The sequence below is a fragment of the Melanaphis sacchari genome, unplaced genomic scaffold (assembly GCF_002803265.2).
Source record: "Melanaphis sacchari strain LSU unplaced genomic scaffold, SCAv2.0 Contig1_pilon_pilon, whole genome shotgun sequence".
Lineage (NCBI taxonomy): Eukaryota > Metazoa > Arthropoda > Insecta > Hemiptera > Aphididae > Melanaphis > Melanaphis sacchari.
The window spans coordinates 7,368,661-7,385,736 of record NW_020270976.1 but is presented as its reverse complement, the minus strand read 5'-3'; the positions used below and the strand labels follow the sequence as shown (position 1 = coordinate 7,385,736).

General features: G+C 29.3%; 2 protein-coding genes across 2 annotated transcripts; one reads left to right on the top strand and one right to left on the bottom strand.

Moving 5' to 3' along the window:
* Positions 1-308: 308 nt before the first annotated feature.
* Positions 309-8,005, top strand: LOC112593179 (DNA damage-binding protein 1). Its single transcript, XM_025337515.1, has 19 exons — positions 309-778; positions 1,268-1,416; positions 1,504-1,766; positions 1,981-2,119; positions 2,186-2,335; positions 2,397-2,550; positions 2,608-2,829; positions 2,903-3,353; positions 3,443-3,609; positions 3,672-3,802; positions 3,883-4,067; positions 4,125-4,248; positions 4,320-4,554; positions 4,629-4,894; positions 6,056-6,226; positions 6,293-6,402; positions 6,496-6,665; positions 6,734-6,960; positions 7,765-8,005. Exons 1-19 carry the CDS (start codon positions 712-714, stop codon positions 7,861-7,863), a joined length of 3,480 nt encoding a protein of 1,159 aa, XP_025193300.1. The 5' UTR covers positions 309-711; the 3' UTR covers positions 7,864-8,005.
* A 4,307-nt stretch (positions 8,006-12,312) lies between these two features.
* On the bottom strand, positions 12,313-16,593 carry LOC112593324 (cuticle protein 19-like). Its single transcript, XM_025337708.1, has 3 exons — positions 16,463-16,593; positions 13,674-13,919; positions 12,313-12,968 (listed from the first exon to the last, which is right to left on the bottom strand). Exons 1-3 carry the CDS (start codon positions 16,475-16,477, stop codon positions 12,711-12,713), a joined length of 519 nt encoding a protein of 172 aa, XP_025193493.1. The 5' UTR covers positions 16,478-16,593; the 3' UTR covers positions 12,313-12,710.
* Between the last annotated feature and the right edge of the window lie 483 nt (positions 16,594-17,076).

Below are 17,076 nucleotides of genomic sequence, written 5' to 3'. Positions count from 1 at the left end.
CATAAAGTTAAGTTTGCTTACTTTATGTATTGTATACGTCTTAAGCGATACATTTTCAAAAATCGTTAATAAAAATAAAAATAATAGGTATCTAGTTTTATTGTTCAACAAGTTATTACTTTTTTGGATCAGCATGTACATTTCCAATTTCCATACTATAATGATAATACTACAATGCAAGTTTAATGGCAACATATTTCTCTGGAGTTGTTGGCAGCACTGTAACAAATACCAACCGCAATGAATGATACCATGCGGACGGTTAGTCCGGCGTTTCGAAGATATCAGAGCATGGCAAACCGAAAAGAAATATCACATAGACATAATACAAACAGTTTTTTCCTTCCTTCCTGGTGCTACCGTACGGGCATGCGATAACGTTGTCCGCCGCCGACCGACCGATACGACAACGAGTAACGAGTAACGACACTGTGACTGTAGTTGCTAGCGTCGCTGTGCACGTTTTGCGCGGTTCTGGCCTCAGTAATAAGTAATAGTAATTGGTATTTATTAATCAAAAATCAATCAGTGATACATATTGGTTATTATTATTTATTACATATTTCCATCTTCGTTTTTTTTACGATATCGTGCACGCTTGTTGTCGCATATTGCCCTTACACGTGAATAAACAATACCATTGAACACGAGTTCGTTGTCTTCAACACCAAACTAATTCAAATAATATCGGTCTAATAATTGATCATAGACATGGCAATGCAACAGTTTTATACCGTCACAGCTCACAAGCCTACAGCAGTCGTTACCAGCATCTCAGGTACGTGATTTATAACATTTAACCCAAAACTAGTATGTATCATATCAAGTAATTGTTTGGTCACATCATTTTGTGTCGAATATTATTTTGTGTCTTATAGAACGAGCAAAAATTTAAATGCGTAACTGCGTTTATAAAACCTATTTTAATGTCAATTAATAATTTGGTCATTTTTTGCTTGATTTAGTGATTTTATGAAAATGTATACTGTTTCTCAGTATTTTTTATGACTGGCTACTCGCTTGTTGTATTGAAATTATTTCGTATACAAACATTTAACTTGAGTTTATTTATATAATCAGCTTAAGTATAAAATATTTAGGTTCTAAGAAATATTGTTAAGCACTCATTCAAGTTTATTTTCAAATATTTATCTTTTGAACAACACTTCATAAATTTTTAATGTTATACATCTGTTTGGCATAAGTTATTGATTATTTTTATTTATAACTAATAAATATGGCTACATTCTTGTTTTTAAAATTTTAGCAAATTTCACATCACCGACTGATCGTAATCTGCTTGTTGCAAGATTTAATCGTATAGATATATCTTTAGTCACTGAAGAAGGTTTGCAGCCAATCAAAGAAATAGCATTGTATGGAAAAATTGAAATAATGAAAGTTTTCCGTCCTAAGGTATGACATTAACTCTGTGGAAAAATTATATTAAGCCATAAATTAAACCTAAAAAAATGTTAATGATTAAATTTTTTTTTTTTTTAGCATAAGGATAAAGACTTGTTATTTGTAGTAACTGCTCGATACAACACCATGATTTTAGAATGTGTTCAAACAGAAAGTGGTGATATTGAAATTATTACAAAAGCTCATGGTGTTATAGCTGATCAAATTGGGAAAATATCTGAGATTGGTGCTATGGCTGTTATTGATCCAAGTGCAAGAGTAATTGGTTTAAAATTATATGATGGGTTATTTAAAATTATACCATTAGATAAAGAAGGTGAACTAAAGGCTTATTGCTTAAGGTAAAATATGTATATATAAGTATTATAATTAAAATTATAATGATTAATTATTAATAAAAAAAAATCAATTTAATTGTAATAGAAATTTTAATTTTAGTATTTTTCTTCTAAAGCAGAATAATGTCATTCAATAATACAATATTAAATGTATTTTAACTATAAACTGATAAGTATTTATTATATATAAATTATGTATTTCTTGATTTAATTCTAGGATGGAAGAAGTTGAAGTACAAGATATTGATTTTCTGTATGGTTGTGCTAATCCAACCATTATTATCATACATCAGGATACTATGGGCCGCCACATAAAAGCTAAAGAACTATCCATAAAAGATAAAGAATTTGTAAAGGTGCTTTGTAGTTATGCTTTTTGAAGTTATCTTATTTATTTGCTAATTTTTTTTTTTTTTTACCAGACTCCCTGGAAACAAGAAAATGTAGAAACAGAAGCTTCAATGATTATTCCCGTACCTGAGCCTCTCTGTGGTGCCATTATTATTGGTCGAGAATCAGTTTTATATCATAATGGTTCCTCTTTTATTGCTATTTCTCCCCCTGTGATAAAAGTGAGATATAATTTATTTATAAAAGAATGATATTTATAATATTTTATATGTATTTTTGTAGCAAAGTACAATAGTATGTTATGCTAGAATTGATTCAGAAGGTACAAGATATTTACTTGGAGATATGGCTGGTCATTTATTTATGTTATTACTAAATTATGAAAAAAATCCAGATGGTTCATTTAAAATCAAAGATCCAAAAGTTGATTTATTAGGTAAGTGGTTTAATAATATATAATTTTATTTAAATAATTTAAACCTCTCTTTTTCAGGAGAGATCAGCATACCTGAATCTCTTACATACTTAGATAACAAAATAATATATGTTGCATCTCGAGTAGGCGACTCTCAACTTATAAAACTTAATAAGAAGGCTGATCAATTTGGTTCACACATCACTGTTTTAGATAGTTTTATGAATTTAGGACCTATTGTTGATATGTGTGTTATAGATTTAGAACGACAGGGTCAAGGACAAGTTGTTACTTGCTCAGGTGTGCATTATTAAACCTTATTAAAAACAAAAGAAATAAAATATTAACATTTTCTTAATTTTTCTCATTTAAGGAGCCTATAAAGAAGGGTCTCTTAGAATAATACGTAATGGAATAGGAATTCAAGAGGTAGCCACAATTGATTTAGTTGGAATCAAAGGAATGTGGCCTCTACGTGTTACTGCTGATAGTCTTTTAGATGATACATTAGTTTTATCTTTTGTTGGACATAGCAGAGTGTTGTCATACAATGGAGAAGAAGTAGAAGAAATAGATTTGGAAGGTTTTCAATCTGAATTACAAACATTTTATTGTGGTAATACATCGAAAAATAAAATGGTCCAAATAACATCTGCTAGTGTCCGATTGATTTGTTTGGAAAGCAAATGTTTAGTGAGTGAATGGATTGTACCTGATGGTAAAAGTATCAATGTAGTATCATGTAATGGCAATCAAGCTGTTTGTGCTACAGGTAATAGTCTCTATTACATTGAAATTGGAACAGATAAAGTCTCACAAAATGGGTATGAATCATTCATACATTTTATTACAAATAATATTTATTATTTAATTCTTTAGTTTTTCATTTTTTTTTTTTTAACTTTGTTTAAAGGTTTATTGCATTAGAACATGAAGTATCTTGTCTTGATGTTTGTTCATTTAAAGATGAATTTTCCAAAACTATAAGTTTGGTGGCTGTTGGTTTATGGATGGACATATCTGTAAAAGTACTTCAACTTCCTGACTTTGAAGAACTTGTTCGAGAACCTTTAGGCGAAGGTAAATATAATAAATATAAAATAATTATTACAATTTTTTTTAACAATTTTTTGTTTTCATAGAAATCATACCTCGATCGATATTAATGGTAACGTTTGAAAATATTGACTATTTATTATGTGCATTAGGAGATGGGAGCTTATGTTATTTTCATTTAAACCCTGAAAATGGGGTATTAAGTGATAAGCGTAAAGTTAGTATAAATGATTTTAATTAAATAATTAATGATCTTTTAAGCTATTATATAAGAACGATTAATATTTATTTTTTTAGGTCAATCTTGGTACCCAACCTACTTTAATCAGAAAATTCCAATCACTTTCTACGACAAGTGTATTTGCATGTTCAGATCACCCAACTGTAATATATTCATCAAATAATAAATTGATTTTCTCAAATGTTAATCTACGCAAAGTTAACCATATGTGTTCACTCAATACTAAAAGTTATCCAGATAGGTAATTTAACTAAAAAATAAAATATTTATAATTATTTAATTTTATGTCAATTTAAAGTTTGGCTATGGCAACTGACACTTCTATTATTATTGGTACAATTGATGAGATGCAAAAACTACATATTCGCACCATTCCTCTCGGAGAAGCACCTCGGCGAATTGCACACCAAGAATCAAGCAAGGTATGATTAACAAACAAGTACTTAAAATATTACACATCTAATTTATTTATTTAATTTTTAAATTGTATTAGTCATTTGGTATAATTACAATGAGAATAGATGTTCATGAAGGAATAAATTTAGTCCCTGCTAGACCTAGCGCTAGTACTAGTGCTCAGAATACTTCTGGTGCAATTAACAATCGTATTCAAAATAGTACATCTGCAATTAATAGTAATCAAGGACCGTTAAGTATTGGAAGTAGTGAATATGGTCTTGAAGTTGAAATTCATAATATGCTTATATTAGATCAAAACACTTTTGAGGGTAAGTTTATTGTTTAATACACACTATTAAAAATAAATCATTAATAATTAACAATTTTTAAACAAAATATGTAGTGTTGCATGCACATCAGTTAAATTCAAATGAATATGCATTAAGTATTATATCAGCAAAGTTGGGTGATGACCCAGCTACTTATTATATATTGGGAACTGCTGTTGTAAATCCTGAAGACCAAGATCCTAAATTGGGACGCATACTTATATTTAATTGGGATGATTCTTCATCAAAACTTACACAAATAAGTGAGAAAGAAGTAAAGGGTGCATGTTATGGTATGGCTGAATTTAATGGAAAACTTTTAGCTGCAGTTAATTGTACAGTAAGTTGGATATTTATTATTAACTAATGTCATCCATTGGTCAAAATTTGACCGCAAATACTGTTTTAATTGTAAAAGCAACAAGATTTAAAATACTACGTTTCTTATCAAACACACTGTTTTATATTATTGTGTGTACTTCCTTTCCTTTTATTTGTTTGTGTTTAATACAAAAAAAAAAAATAAATAAATATTTAAATATAAGCTATAAATATACAAACATTGCCTTTTGATTTACATTTGAATAACTGACAATAATTAATTATTATTATTTATATATTGTATAAATTGATGGTTAGGTTACTGCTTTTTATATGTTGTATTACACGACTACCTGGTAAATTTCTTCTTTTTTTTTAAAATTTTATTTACTATGCATAATAGCATTACTAATGTATTCCTATTTTTGTTTTTACTTGCTTCAAAGTACAGAACAATAAAGTTGTATGTATATTAAATATTAATATATAGAAAACAATTATTTATTAATTGGCTACTGGTTAACGGAATCAACGTATACTTGTAAAGACATTTTTCTACATTTATTTTGTCCATTTTCTCGATTACATATAATTTATTAACATACGAAATATATAAAAAAAATATATGTTTATTTAAATATTATATTCAATTTATATTATTTTTTTTTTAAATGCATTTCTATACCTTTTTATTATATCATTGACATTATTAACTTATTCAGCTAATGGATTCAAATACTCTTGTCTCAAAATGAATCCAATAAGCAGTAGATATTATATCAATTTTTTTCTTTAATATGTTCATTAGTGGAATTATTGTATAACAAATTAACTGCTTGTATATAGTATATGGATTATGGTATAACAGGAAATTAATGGCCATTACTGTTAATATTTTTAGAAGATTAATAAAGATTAAACAATATTTAGAAAATTATTAATTTTATTGTGTAAATAAATTTAAAAATTAGTTATTACATTTAATATTACTAACTTAATAATAGGTTAATTGTTTATTTATTTTTAATTAATTAACACAATTTTTTATTACATTTACATTTTATGTGTGGGATGTTTGATTATATATAATGAAATTAGTAACACATGACTATTTTGTAAAACTTAAGGTTAATGTTTTATACATATTTACTGATTTATCTAATTATTCTTATTTTCATAGGTTCGATTATTTGAATGGACTGCTGAAAAAGAATTAAGACTTGAGTGTAGTCACTTCAATAATATTGTTGCACTATTTGTGAAAACTAAAGGAGACTTTATTGTTTGCGGTGATTTAATGAGATCATTAACATTGTTACAATACAAAACTATGGAAGGCAGTTTTGATGAAGTAAATTACTTAAATTTATGATTAAAAAAAAATTGTAATATAATATCCTGTACATTTTATGAGTAGATAGCTAGAGATTACAATCCAAAATGGTCAACAGCCATAGAAATTATTGATGATGATGTATTTTTAGGCGCAGAAAATGATAAAAATTTATTTATTATACACAAAGACAGGTGATTAATTGTATTTATTACATATTTTAATATTTTAATTATTTACAATTAGAAAAATTTAATTAATATTTTATTTTATTTTTATTGATTTAGTACATTGACAAGTGATGAAGCCCGTCATCAACTTCAAGAAATTGGTCAATTCCACTTAGGTGATCTAGTAAATGTGTTTAGGCATGGTTCATTAGTAATGCAACATTTCACTGATACTTATGTATCAGTTCAAGGAGGTATTCTTTATGGTACTTGTAGTGGAGCTTTAGGTAATATTAAAATATCTTAAACATGAATTTGTTATTTAATAATTATAATATTTAAATTATTTTATTAGGATTGGTGACACAGTTGACTCCCAAAATGTATGACTTTCTGTCAGATTTAGAAAAAAGTTTAGCAACAGTAATTAAAGGAGTAGGAAAAATTCAACATCAGTTTTGGCGAAGTTATCATACTGAAATAAGAACAGAGCCTGCTGAAGCATTTGTTGATGGAGATTTAATTGAAAGCTTTTTAGATTTATCAAAAAAAGAGATGCAAGAAGTTGTTAATGAACTTCAGGTATTGTAATATAAGTTATTAGTTAGCATTTTAATACACATAATATAATCCTTGCACTGATCCACTTTTAATTAATTTTTTTAACTTTTCAAAAAATATCGATTTATAGCCAATTACAGATAACCATTAAGACAATTATAATCCTAATCCAAGATTTTAGTGAAAAATATATTTATTATGTTTGGATAATTGTATACATACATCTTATATATTTTATCAATGATTAACGAGTTTATTTTCTTAAAAACAAAAACTTTGTTGTGCTTGCGTCAAAAGATTTTAATATAAACTATACAGTAAAACTAATAAAACTTATAATTTTTTCTATGATCAATGTGTGCTCTTTAATACTAAATACTTAATTTTAGTTAATCAATTGCTTAATTGTATTTAGTTTTTTTATATTATTTATAATTATGGTTTTTTGTATAACTGATAATATAAATAATTTGGTTACAATTAGAGATGTGGACTTTTCTGGCAAAATTAGATAAATTTGCATTTTTTCAAAAGTTTTTTAAATGTGTAAATGTGAATTTTTATCCCCATTTTTACTCTTGTTAAAATTGTTTATTAAAAAACCTTTAATAAATGTAAAATTAGTGTAAATACAGAATCTATATAGCTTAATTATTTAAACTAAATAGTAAATGCTTAAGTAAAAAAAGTTATGCATAAATATTTATTTTTAATAATAAAATTTATCAAATTCACATCTTTCATTATAATATAATTAATGTAGTTGTAATATATGAAAATTATGCTTATAAAAGGTACATAATGTTTTACATTTTTACATTTCAGGGATGCTATGACCATGAGTTCAAGAAAATTTCAAAAGAAACAAAATTAACCCTAGATGATGTTATTAAACTGGTTGAAGATTTAACCAGAATACATTAATTGATAATTAATTTGAATCTTTCTTATTTTTGGATATATTTTGTATTAAATCACAATTTTTCTAATGTACAAATCTGTATTATATCTTTGATTTAGTTTGTTAAATTTAAATAATAGTACTAAAAAATAAATTTTGAAATGGTATTAGTATTTTTCATAAGTTTATATTTTTTTACTTAACTTGATGACCCTATTAAATGTTATTTCTTTAAAAAACAAACAACATATATTTATAATATATAAAATTCAATTTTTACACGGTTATAAATCTTAATATATTAATTTCAATACTTGTATTGTGATTAAAATTAAAATTGTTATTATCTATAAGATTTATCAAAGTTGAATTAATATGTTTGTTTTGAATGGCTGCAGTATACAATTAATAAACTATTTAATAGTTTTTATTATTTATTGTGATTAATTTTACGTTTGTGTGTACAACAAATTTTTATTGAAGAATTTATAAGTGGTAGCTATTGAAGTATTAACTGCAGAATTCAAAATTTGTTTAAAAATGATAAACTGAATGAATTTTAACTTTTTTTTTTAAGAATTGTTACTATTGTACAAATAAACATATATTGTTATAGAATTTTAAACTAATTCACAAAATATTATATCCAGACAAGTGTATCTTCTGCTACCAATGATTTTAGGATCAGATTTATAAAAATAAAAATTTCATAAGTATGTTTTATTTTATATTGTTACACTAAAAATATCATACATTATTTAAATAAAAAAAAATAATTTGGTAATTATGATAGTTGATTAATCCTTATGAAATATAGTTGAGAAAATTGAGTATTGTATATAATCAAAATGTCAACTTTATAAAATGCATTAGGTATTAGTATCACAATATACACAATAAAAATAAAATGTTTAGCAATAAAAATATTAATCTGTGATATTAATCGTGTCGTGTAACATAATATTTTGTGCTTACTTAATATATTGCAGATGATCGACCAGTTGTACAAATATGCAAACGCATACAAATCTTGGTCGTAAACTTTAATGACAACGAGTGAAACGCAAAGAACTGTTTTGCTTATACAATATTGTTGGTCAGTGATAAATGTTGTACCAATGTGTGCTCTTGGCCTTGTAAAAGAGAATTACTTAATTGAAACGGAATATTAATGTATCTTTAGTCATTAAATTGCATGTCATTCGTGTTTAAAACACGTCGTGCCCTGCTGGATAGACAAGGTTGTACACGCATTTTCGGCCAATCACATACGCTGCGGAGAAATCAATCAACAACTTCACCCTTGACAAGAAATCCGGGTAAGGTTTTTTACCTAATACTTAATTCAAATAGATACTTACCGTATCATAAAACATATTAAAACTACCTAAAAACCAGTAAAAGATCAAGTTAATTTGGTCATGTTACTTGTTTGTTATTATATGTACGAGTACTTAACAAATTTTGAAAAATTGAAATAAAATCAAAAATTTTCACAGTTATTATGCGAATTAGTCGTAAATAAGAATTGCGGGTAAGTAAGTTATTGACTACGTTAAATAACTCCAATAACTGATGACTAATATTAATAATATTATTTTACATATTAGCCGGTTTTGAACCCGGCGTGACGTATATGCAATATAGGTACTCGCGTGCACATAATACGCACAATGTGTTGTCAATTATTAATAATTAACATTATAAAACGGACTTACTCTATTTTTTTTATCGATTTGTTACGGCAAGGACTGGTAATTATTTATACTGCGCGTGTTGATCTTATAATCGCGACTGTGCTCAATCACTATCTCCTGACACTTTGCGACGTACAGTAATTATAATAATTGTTAAGACAAAGCCTCATCCCAGGCCATTTTTAACGAATAACCACTGCGTGATCATTCCTCCTCCCCTAAAACAAGTTTCATTAGTAGAAAAACTCCTTCCTTTAACTCTCAGTGATCTTCCCAGTGACTCGCCTTACAGCGAGAGCGTCACATGGAATACCAATATTATTCACATAAACCAGTATTTTTTCATCTAATTAGCACATCTCTATTATAATTACTAAGTTTCTAAAATTGTCATACATTTATAGAAACATTAAAAAGAACAAAATGTATCATATAATTATATCACGATGTTTATGCATAAAAGCTAACAAATAAATTACTTAGGTACTGTATTTTATTGGCATATATATTGTATTAAAAAAAAAAAAAATGTTTAATGATAACAAATAAAAATTATTAATACAGGAGTATACATCTTAAAATTTGCATCTCAAAATTAGTATTAAGTTTTATATATAGTGGACAAACCCAATGAAAATTGAATAATGTGAATAAAAACGTTGAGCTAACTGTCTATTTGGACACAAAAAAGATCCTTAAAAAATGATCTGCTACACCCGTAGGCGATGCTTCCCGTTTTACTGCAAACATACAACATGGCAAATTTGGGTTCAGCTGAATCATCCATTTTATGTTGTTGGCTAAGTATTACAGTGGATTTACTTAGGTATTATCAAACTTAAATGTATGAATATTATCCGGGCTAAAAGATAGGTTTTTATTGATACTATCATTTTATAGTAAACTATAGGTACGTAAAATATCACAAAATTAAAATGCTAATAACTCACTATAAAATTATAATATTAATAAAAGCTTCCGACATCAAAGTTAACGACTTAAAATGTATTCTACTGAACGAAAACTTGCTATCTTCGTCGTATGTACATGCAAAACGGTGACAAAGCATGTGGACGTGACATTAACTAAAATTTAAAATCAATCACAGCGTAGGTACGCCGCGCGAAACCGTTCGAAATACGCTGCAGCGTGTAAGTATAACGCGGATTTTAGATTTTCGGCTCGCCCGACGTAAAAACCATAATAATATAACACGAAACGCGGAAAATACGCTCTTATTCCTTCCCGTCCTGCACTCCATGTGCAACCGTCGCGCGAGAACGTCGTAACGTACTACATTATTTATTATTTATTATTATTGTGTCGTGTCCGTTCACCGTGCGCGTTCGTGACAACCGTCTCCGCGAGGCGGTTCGATCGTTGCGAAATATTTGTTTATTCGAACGCGTCGTTATTGTAGGGTCACCGCCACACGACGAGAATGATAAGAAAATAATATATTATACGCGGACACCGTATTGCTATGTATACTACCCTATCACAATATCCCATATACCTTACACTATTATCCACGCATGTGCAACCGTATACTATAGCGAATAATCTATAGAATATGCCGTATTATGTGCATCTGTATAGATATTGCGAGGCGAAGACCTTAAATACAAATATTCTGAATTCGATACAAAACGCGCACGATTCCGCGTGCCAAGTTCGGTTTACCGCCGTATTATAGAAGATATATAAATATATATATAATTCTATATAATATTTTGTTTCCAGACATTTATGTAATAATATGCAATTGTGTGCTCACATGGTTTATATGGTATATATATATATGGGTATTGTACCGGATTTGTGCCCGTTTATACCTACATTTTTTTTCTATTCAATAATTTATTTTTTAATTTTTTTGAAATGGGACTAGAAAATTATTAATTTATTATGATAATATGTATTATATACTTGAATATTATTCACTGCAATCGTTATAATTTATAATATTTTTTAATTCATTAGAATATAAAATAATATTAACATTGTCACTCTTGCATTTATAATACGTATCAAATGAAAATAGTCGATTTAAAATGTAAAAAAAAATTAACATTTTAATTTGTTTAATTTATTTAATTTCTCTTACTTATTGTTTATTTACATGCCACGTAATTTTTCGTTTGCGTCTCAGCATAGTTACTTAATTGATATATGAGTATATATAAATATTGTGTTGGATCGTTGTTATCGCAATGGTATGGCTATCCACCATGATATAGTTGCAGTTATTCAGGAATAATACAATAAAATTAAACAGATATATAAGTATATTTGTTTTAGATATATTATGAGCAATTATGAAATGTATATACAAAAAAAAAGTACAAAGATCAAGTAAAAAGTATACAAAAATATTTCAAGTATGTCTTCTACAGCATTTTTAACAATCGAGAAATATTATACCCAAGATTTGGTATACAATTCTTGAGAGCGCGTAGAAATCAATAATAATTAATTTGAATACAAAATAAAACAAAAGACAATCAAATAAAAAACACCGCGTAAAAAAATAAATGAAAAATGATTTTTAAGTAAAAAAAAATGTCTTCATTCTAAACGTATATTATATAGTATTAAAATAATTACGAAACAATCTATATTAGATGTACGACCTGTAGAAGGTACGTTGAGATATTCGGTTATCGTGTAAAAATTATATCGAAAAGAGATCATTGACGAAGCAATAAAGACCGTATAGTATATTATAAATATAGTTTACTCGATTACTTGAGTTTAAAAAATTTGTAATAAAAATATTAAAATTTTGTATACTTTAGCGAAAAGCAACGGGTAGAAACAAAAAGAATCAGAATGTTTGTTTTGTAAAGTTGACGCCAAGAGACTCGTTAAAGTATACAGCGTGAGATATTAGAACATACTAAGATTTTCGTACGAAACTTTAGAAAAAGAAATTGAATACAGTAAAGGTACCTCCTATCGACATCTGTATTATTTATATATTTTTTTGATTTGGTATGGGGATAAAAATTCTACTTTTATATGCTATATATATATAATATACTACGAGTATGTATTAACGTTGTACGCTTATGAACGAAACGTATGCCTAAAAAATAATACTTAATAATATAACGTATGGTAACGATGGTTTAACTTTTGGTCGATTCGGTCGATTCGTGTATTGATTGGTCTTAACGACGGTAAGCGTGATGGTAGACTGGTGCGTGGGCGACCTTGGTCGGGTGATGGGCAGTGCCGGACTTGTGTACGACCGCGTTGAAACCGTTGTGGTCATCAGCGGTGTACGTGACTTTGCGTGTGGTGCCGTCCGGTTCGACCAAGCTGTATTCACCCTTGACAACGTCACCGTCCCTCTCTTCCCATTGATCCTTGACATCGCCGGTGTGATAGTCCTTCACGCCGTAGTTGAATGAGTACTTGGGCGGCGACTGCAGTAGCGATCCGGCGTGATAGTATAGTGGCCATTCCAAGTTTGGGACACGAGAAATATGACATAATAAAATTGTATATGTTAATGAAATGACGATATTATGATAATATTGTGTATATGGAGGAGGTGTGACGAGACACGGTGGAGGGTTTTTTTTTATGAACCTAAATTTTGGTGTTGACGGATGATTAGAGGCGGTAAAGCGGTCTGAGCGGCCAACGTATTGTATAAAGAGGATATCTGGTACATAATATGATATTGTTATATGGCCGATTTTTTCGATTATACGATATCTTTATGTGCATACGAATAATACGATTCTGTATACGTATAATATTTATAAATCATCGTTAAACATATGTGCATAGTCGAATGAATACATATATGTCAATCAAATGCTTATAATATTTCAGGAAAGGCGAAATTCACATATTATAATTTTTTTAAGCTTATATTTTGTTTTTCTAGATTTAATTGTAACCACATAGGTATTATGTAATCGGTGTGATCAGCATATATTAATTTTAGTCAGAAAATTGTTTATGTATATAGGCTATATACGGTTAATGTCTGTGGTGTTTTTCCCGTTGAATGCGTCAAGGACTGTTTTTATTATTACTATTATATATTTTATGATACGTGTAAAATGTATTAAAAATTAATATATCATAATATTATGTACTGCAGCGTGTGCATCACTCACGTAGTAGTCGACAGGTTTCGAAGAGTAGCTGGGGTAGTCGGCTTGGTAGGTGCTGGCTGACGAGTATGCCGGATACGCAGCGTAGTCGTAGGACGGGGCCTCGTCATAACCGTGGTGAAGGTAACCGGCAGGTGAGCCGCCGTGGTGGTAACCGATCGCAGCGGGTGCACCGCCGTGGTAAGCGGCAGCGCGGTGAGCCAAGTAGCTTCCACAAGCTACGTGCAACAGGAGAGCAGCGAGTGTGCACTGTCAAACGGAAACAAAACATATTATACATTTCGATATATTTATCAAAAGAAAATGTTGCTTATTTATTTGTTCATCGTTATTCGTCTCAAATCTGTCTTACATTTAAGCGAGTGAATTTTATGAAACTTCAGTAGTAATAATACAACAGAAGTATAATAGACATGTATGGCTTACAATATTATGAGATGCATTACTCCTACAGCGTAATATTTAGGTACCTACATGCCTTGTCCGTAACGATGATATATATCTTCGTTACACACTGAACGGACAACCGTACGGAATGGTCACCGTATTAAATTGACGAAAACAACGCGTTATTTATGAACGAAATTTCTTGGCCAATGTTTCCGCCCCCAACGCAATACCTTTACCCGCGCGGGACGTCGTCTGCAAGCAATTATTCGCTCACGTCGTGCATCTCGATATGGGAAAAGACACCACTGCAGCACTGCACCGGCCGTCGCCGGAGGTACGTATTTAATCATATAATATAATCTATAACTGCAGTGTGCGCACCTATTGCGTTCCTATAGCAGCAGCGTACCTATTATACCTATATTTATACGTATATGATATTATAATATGCACCCGTGTGCGGTTTTTTTTTTTTTCAAGTCGGTAACGCGGCGTAGCGACGGACGACGGACCTCTCGTTCGCGTCGAATCGTGCCCGATGATCGGATCGCGCGTGTGTTCAATCATTACGCGCGGTATATATGTACATTCGAATGCATATATTATACGGAATTTATCGAGTCGAGTGTGATCACGACCGCGTGTGTATAATACTATACATAGGATACAATAAATATGTATATATGCATATGGGTATTTAGCGCCGCAACCGCTGACGAGAAGCGCACTACTCCGCAGCGACGTACGCGTAGGTATATGTATAAAAATATATGTATATTGTATATGTATTATGAATGTAATTATTATTATTTTTTTTTTTTTTTTTTTTTTATTCTTTCGCACGCACGACAATGGCACGGCGGCCAAGCACGCCGCACAATGGACGTGAAAAATGAATCCGATAATTGGGTTATAGTCGCAGAAAACGCGGTCAACTCGTGTTGCGCAATCGCCCGTCGTCGCTGTCGCGATGATCTTTTATTAATTGTAACACGCGGAAAACCGGACGCGTTCGTATATTTTACTATTTCAACGGTTACACACATAGACACACACACACACACACACACATATATATATATATATTTTACATATGTGTAATATTATATCTATAAATGTGCAAACCGCAGTGGGACAGTCTTGCGCCCGACGAGCGCGTAACACCGTCGCTGTGAGAATTCGTGAGAAAGTCAAAAATTATATATACATATATATATATATATATATATATATACAAATAATACGGTGTATGTACTTGGTATAGTGTCGCGTTCAAACAATGCGCTCGAAATTATATTTTTCTCGTGATTACGATTTGAATTCACTAATGATTATGTATTATATTATATGTATAATTGTGTGTGGTTTTTATGCCAATACGATGTATACGCATATATGTGCTATTTATATGGACAATACACTGTGCTAAATCGTAAAACACTTCGAACGGTACAGATATGGAATATTATAATTGTGTAATAACCGTATGCATTTTATACGCACTAAGACGAATAATGTTTTAAGAATATGTTATTGGAAAAATGTATGCGTGAATGCAGGAACACATCGCGTTCGTCAATTTCGTCATAGATGTACTTACAAAATATATTTTGTGTGTTACCTAACGCTATCATTCATTACATGTAAATATTTTAACGAAAGTTTGAATAACTTTTGTTTTCATTTAATGTTATTCCGAATAACTAAGTCTTATATAGGTAATTCTAAATGTGAATATATAGCGTAATTCGAATTGTTTCAAATAATAATCCCTTCAATTACGAACGTTAAAGTCTCTCATACAGTCTATCAAAACCTCTGTGGATATTAGTAATTCATATTTTATATTTTTTCTAAATTCAAGTTTAAAGGCATGGTACAATTTTATACATATCTAGAAAGTTATTATTATAATTTTATAACGTTATAACGTTTTAGATTTAAGAAATACTAAATTTATTCGTATTTTATGACAATGAAATTGAATGTTACTATAGCTCCCTTTTTTAAAAAAAATGTGTAGATGAAGATATTTTATTAAAAATAATTTTTAATTCAAAAAAGTACAAATATATAAAACAAAATGCAACTTTTCTATAGTACTATCGAATTATAGAACTGAAATATTAAAATAAACTATTTATTATTTTTTATACTTGGAATAAATGCAATTATACAAACATAATAATTTTATTTTTTTAATGCAATACTTATAAGCAGTTGTAATTTAACTATTGAACTATAGATATAATATAAATCTAAGTAGGTAAAAAATGTGTAAAAAAAAACACAAGATTGGACAAGTGACCAAACGGTATTTTAATATTTTGTTGAGTTAACCTATTATTTTTATCATTATACATTACATATAACTTCAAAATATAATATAATGTTATACTGACCTGTATGAACGCCATTTTCAAATTGAACGGTGAGTAGTAATAGAACACTGTTGAAAAATAAAACACAACGTTAAGAACTAGCTGTGGCTGTTCTAGAACACTGTTGGATTCAGTATGATCTGTACTGCGAACGGGACGGCGCATTTATACTAAAAGGGAAGCATCGCGAGTCCCCACGCTCACCAGTCGCTCATTGGTCAATTGTCCATCCACGTGCGTCCGCGGTCGTTTTAGGCCGAGCCGATGTTATTTCTTTTTTTTTATCAACCACTGCGGCCGTCGTCACTACAATTGCTCTCATAATAATCGTTTTTGTTTGGTTATTATTATTTTATTAATTTTATTGTCGGTGTTATGGTAAATATATGATTTTTAAGAACCTTGGACTAAATACTTAGTCAGTGTCAGTCAAGTAACGTGTAGTCTGTAGTATACATGTTGCATACTATTCGTAGGTATGTGTATTTGCAGTACCAGCATAATCATGATATTATTGACTATTTGTATTCTGCGTACCTTCAAATAAACTTAATACTTTTTCTTCATCTCTGTAGCAGAAATTTTCATTTTCAAAAATTAAAAAAAGTGAGAGTTATAAAAAATACTTACTCCGT

Excerpts from the sequence above, each read along its gene's own strand:
- LOC112593179 (XM_025337515.1), top strand. The coding sequence starts at position 712 with ATGGCAATGCAACAGTTTTATACCGTCACAGCTCACAAGCCTACAGCA. Across the intron at positions 779-1,267 it reads AGTCGTTACCAGCATCTCAG|CAAATTTCACATCACCGACT; the intron begins GTACGTGATTTA and ends TTAAAATTTTAG. Across the intron at positions 6,961-7,764 it reads AAGTTGTTAATGAACTTCAG|GGATGCTATGACCATGAGTT; the intron begins GTATTGTAATAT and ends TTTACATTTCAG.
- LOC112593324 (XM_025337708.1), bottom strand. Across the intron at positions 12,969-13,673 it reads CGAAACCTGTCGACTACTAC|TCGCCGCCCAAGTACTCATT; the intron begins GTGAGTGATGCA and ends TCGCTACTGCAG.